The sequence below is a fragment of the Colletotrichum truncatum genome (genome assembly GCF_014235925.2).
Source record: "Colletotrichum truncatum strain CMES1059 chromosome Unknown Contig_0002, whole genome shotgun sequence".
In the NCBI taxonomy this organism is placed as follows: Eukaryota; Fungi; Ascomycota; class Sordariomycetes; order Glomerellales; family Glomerellaceae; genus Colletotrichum; species Colletotrichum truncatum.
Window position 1 is genome coordinate 3433292 of NW_027222399.1, and position 5262 is coordinate 3438553.

A 5262-nucleotide genomic window follows, 5' to 3' on the forward strand; every position below is an offset into this window, starting at 1 on the left:
CCTGATCCAAGAAACCTTTCGATGGGCTATCTTGTCAAACCAGAACTAGGGAAAAAGTACACCACCATTGCTATATCAAACTCCAACTATAAGAACGTATTCAAACCATATCCGATTCTCATAGTTCACAAACATATACACTATGAAAGTGTGGGTGGCAGGCCTCGCCGGCCCGTCACGTGGGCTGACGGCCGCCACCACTGGTCTTAGCCAGCCTCCACAGCCCTCTAGCCAGTTAGTTAGTTCTTCCAACCAACAACACCACTTTTCCCATTCTGAGCGTTCTGTGCTGGTTTCGCCCACAGAAAGCATCAATAACTGCCTCCCATCCTCTCCAAATCTGCTTCCTCCAGCACAGGGCTATTCACCCTCCCATCTCCGCCTCTTTGGATCGAATTCGCCCCGACACCCGTTCCACCACCGCCAATACTCCAACTTCCCCAACTATCTCTATCCCTAACCTCTCTCGCGTAGCTCTCCGTCAACTCACAGAGGTCCCATGATTCCTTTCCCAGGACGACCCCACGGGCAGGGTTGCGCGGTGGTACGAAACCCGCCATAACAAGGCCCATGTTATGGCCGGTATCAGTCGATTGGTACCGCAACGGTGAGTTTAATATGATGGGCGTGACTGGTGGCGCAGGCGGTAGTGCGCGAGTGGGCGGCGGACCGGGACAGACCAGATCCGGGATGCGAAGCGGTGTGTTGTGCGGACGAGGGGGTCTTGACGGTGAAGAGGGAGGAGGATAAGGAAATGCGCTGGAGACATGGGAGGTGTTTTTCGTGGTGTAGGAACTAGCTGCGCTTCTCATGCTTGCCGTTTTAAATGTCTTGCCTGTGAAGCCGCTAGACGAAGGATATATGTGAGATCGTGGTGCCCGCCCGTGACTTGGATTGGAGTTGCTGTTCCATGACGAGGAGGGGGAAGACTGTGAAAGCCCGCCTGGACTGCTAATGCTGAGAGGCCCTGGGAAAGGGTTGATTATGTCTGGTACTGCTGGGCTTAAGGTTGAATCAAAGAGTGTAGGAAGCAGTCTGCGCTCCTTTAGACGCAGAGGTGGCGTAACTGGGCTGCGATTGCTCTCGTAGGTTGAGCTTGCTGGCGAAATTAGAGACGTGGGTGAGCTGGCTTTTGGAAGAGGCTGGTGCTTTATCTCACTCCTGATGCTCTGCGTATACCCACGGCGAGACCGCCGGCGATACATACATGTAGCCACAGCCAAAATGGCGACCAGGGCGAGTGTACAAGATACCCCGATGGCTATTCTGATTCCTAAGGACAGACCACCACTACGCGGCTGCTCATGGGACTGCGTTGGACTTGATGCCCCCAAAGTTCCGACAGCGGAGTCAGTAGAATACGTAGAGGATCCGACCGCTGTCAAGGGCGTTGTTGAAGTCATTAGGAGCGAGGTGGTTGTCATCGGGAAAGATGTAGTGGTGGTGGATAGAGTTGGCCGAGGCCTTGTATCGCTGACGAGAAAGGGCTTTTGGCAGTTTTCGGGGGTGGCGATGGCCGGACAAGAATATCCAAAAGGAGGCGACCCTGGATCTTGAACTGACTGGACGCCGATGCTGTTCATCACTGTCGTTAGTCTACGAGTGAATTATATATTGGAGAGGCAACTCACTTTTGGCATGTACCGATAATCAGGTTCACCCCGGCTAGTCGGCCGTCAGTTCCAATCTCAGCTTTACTACTTATTGGGTCGGTTCTGCTCACGATCCTGCCCCGTGGCGAGCGTCACTCCGCAAGCCGTCGAGTTGCAGCAATATAGCTCCCATAACCTCTTATTAGCCCCCTCATCCTTTGAGAGAACCCCACACACCTCTGAGAACCTTGACTCATCGAAATCCTGTAGCACGCTCTTAAGGAACCGGGTACGGCAACTCGCGATGCACTTTGGCGGATCTGGAACATTGGAGGCGACCTTTCCCCATCCGTTCTCTTTTTCGCCCACGGCGACTGGGTAGCAAGTCTCACCATCCGTCGCCATGATTAACAGGGTGGTCGAAATCAGTGGTGGCGACGTAGGACAAGCTGTTCGGTGCTTCCCTTGGGTGATGGTTACGGTGCTTATATTACAAGATGACCCATTGTATGAGTGACCTTTATATAAACGACTAGACGTGTGAGAATGAGTATGGTTGGGCAGTAATAAATCTCAGCTGGCATGGAGGAGCCGTGGATGGCTGAGTAGGGCGATCCAGAGAGAAACCACCTGGCAGACAACCTTTTTGTCAAATACTCCTTCCATACTATATACTATATAAAATATTGAGCCGAAGGTGTCTCACACTAGATGAATGGTAACATTGTGAGGCGGACGGAGGGATAGTGGCAAAGCAGGTAGAAAAGATGAGGGTTGCATCGCGCAGTATCTGTCCGCTGCCGTTCGAAAATGGCCTCGTATGAAGCTTGGTAGCACAGCCCGTAGATAGTTGACAAGAAAAGTATGCACGCACCCGACTGGTCATGAAGTATGCATGCAGCGAGGGGATCCACCCAGTATAGATTTGGAAATGGAAAAGAAGTGTTCGGAGAAGCGTTCGCCGTATGTAGAAGCCTTGTCGACGCCCGTTGGTTTGCAGGGAAGTTCAAGGGGCAGTGGCCGTTCAAGACTCAGCCCCTAGAATAGGAATAAGTTGTATCATCGGCAATGGCGCAAAATAGGAAGGAAACTTTGAGTGAGAGTGCCAGCCCGCGGCAACAATCAGCTCGTATCATGAAGAGCTGTGATCTAAGGAGGAACTCAGCAGGGGGGCTGATCAGTCCATTTCAAGCTCCATGTCGTAATGCCTTGTAAAATCCAATACGGCATCTGCTTCCGGGCTATTGTACCACGAACGGCCTTACTTCGCACAAACTCTGGAATTTCGCACCGCGGAAGGGGCCTTTTCGAGGCCCAGCTACTCGGAGGTTCTCTCAAGATACTACAGAGTCTTTTGAAGTGTGCGTATTTCTGCATAGTCTCAGAGAATGGCCCGTTAAGGACGGCCACTAAGCTTATATGGGATTAACTCGTTGCATAGGCAAGTATAGCCAGGTACCACGAGGTGTCGGCACGTTGAAGAGTATGAAGAAACACAGAGTGGTGTTGGCCCAATGAATTTTCACATTACGCGAAGGACCACAGATACTGTGAGATGCCTGTAGAACCCCAGCCAGGTTCGAGCTAGTGTGGTAACACCGATAGCCAGTTTGGGTATTTTTCAGTCTTGCTGGTTGTCCAACTCGTTTCGCAATTAAGTCTCTTTCCGGCTAAGCTGATCAGTTTGATGGTGCTTAGAGATGGTGTTGCGAGGCGGTGTGATGCCCAGATTCATAGCTACAGTACAGAAACAAAGCCGGCAAGAGTGAGATACGAATGTAGGGTAGAAATCAGGGTCGTGGCATGCCCGATCCCTGCTGGGTGTTTGTGGTGTGAAGGTGAATGACCGTGGCTTCCGAGAAAAAGAAAGGAAGGATGGGGGTTGAATGAGTCTTTAATTTTCTAGAATTCTGGGCTTTCGGCGGTAAAAAGGTTGGCGTTCGGGCTTAGGCAGCGCATCATGTCCTTACCCGTCATCGATTATTTGGCTTCATTGGATCCTTTCGATGCGATCGTCTTCTGAAAAGTGATGTCAAACCTGATTATTGCTATTGGCCGATAATGTTCTAACAAAAGTCATAAGACTCCCGAAGCACAGTAAGTTTAGATGTATTACTAGAGTAATCAATCTTCTACATCTCCAGCTATACAGAAGCGGCAAAGCTGTTTACCAAATCTCGGAAAATCAATTATACGCAAGTTTGAAGACACTCGAGTACGCCACAAAACGGTGACGATAGGGCTGTACGACCCACGTGGCAAGGTTTTCGTACATACGTGCCCGTGGTATGGGGCTTCAATGTTGCCGGGCTTCTCCATCGGCGTGGCGTATCATGGCTGAAGATCGACGACCGAGAGCTGCATAGAACTGACGAACCGCCTCGTATGCACGTGGAGTATCGGATGACTTCCACTATGATTCGAGAAAGGCATAGATGTACCCCTTTTTAGCACATGGATGCTATCATGGTGAGGCTGAGATGTGCCTTAGCCGCTTGATGGCTAGCCAAAAAAGGCCGACCTGAAAGTCTCGTATCCAGAATGAGCATATCATGCTGGCCAGTAATAGGTATTTGTGCTGGGCGCTTAGGCAGGGGAGAATATGCCTAGATAATTCTGGCCTGACTGCCCGAAGATGCCTTGAGGCCTCTGAATACGAGCTATTGCTGTATGCAATTCCAAAGACCACCATAGGTGGGGGGCGTTCAATAGCTTCAGGTTGACGCAGGAACAGAAAAAAACAGAAGTACAATTGGATGGCTGTTTCAGCTGGCGGTGGCCGATCGACAAACATGTAGAGCTGGTATTTCAACATTGCCGTGGTCGGGAGTAGCCGAAGGCAAAACCGAGTCCATATGTCAAATTATCGACTTCTGGTCAAGGAGACAAGGCGATCTATGAGCATTACCAAGGTGATGCTTTCTTCAGGGTGCCACAGAAGTCACCCCCAAATTGTACCAGCCATGAAGCGCTGGTCAGGACGTGTATCCTATTCATTTGCGGCACAGGTCAGAATGCCTCTCTCAATGCAGATTTAGAGATCTAAAATTCAGAAGAGCGAAGGTATGAGTGATGAAGAGGACATGTATTCCTTGAGGTATCGTCAACGCCGGCGGTGAAGAGATTGTATTAGGCACCCAATGGGTTCCAAGACGGGTCAAAGCATGAGGCCTCACATCTTCGGCCGTAACAGAATGCAAGATCCGACACTGTTGCGCCGACCAGCCTCGTTTTGATATGAGTTGATAGGCTTGTACCACAATCGAACAAACTTCACATTTAAGGCGATGACTCTGATTGGAAGGGGTTTGAGACTGGGAAGAGCAGTAGTTAACCAAGAACCTGGGCCGGGGGATTTCTTGATTAAACTCTTGCTTGCCGCCCCTCTCGGGGAGGATTTCCGATGAGGTAATGCACTAACATCTGGGGTAACCCCGCCAATAGCGTCTCATCGCCTGCCTAACGTGGTGAAGCCTCGGAGCCCCAGTGAGCCTCGGCCCAAATTCCCCAGTGAGCTAGAGCTCCATCCTCGGCCTCTCCTCCCCCATCCCCTCAACGTCACTTACTGCATAGCGTTGCTGGCTCGAACATACAGTCGGCGCACCATCGCATTGAAGTCATGTAGAAAAGCCTCTCAATTGATTGATATATTCTATTATTTTTCAGCATC

At 50.7% G+C, this 5262-nt stretch overlaps 1 protein-coding gene across 1 annotated transcript; it reads right to left on the reverse strand.

The window, feature by feature from the left end:
• Nucleotides 1-311: 311 nt before the first annotated feature.
• On the reverse strand, nt 312-1997 carry CTRU02_203876 (uncharacterized protein; the record flags this gene model as incomplete). The annotated part of the gene is made up of 2 exons (XM_070204276.1): nt 312-1596; nt 1702-1997. The coding sequence occupies 2 exons, from the start codon at nt 1995-1997 to the stop codon at nt 312-314; spliced, it is 1581 nt and encodes a 526-aa protein (XP_070062039.1).
• Between the last annotated feature and the right edge of the window lie 3265 nt (nt 1998-5262).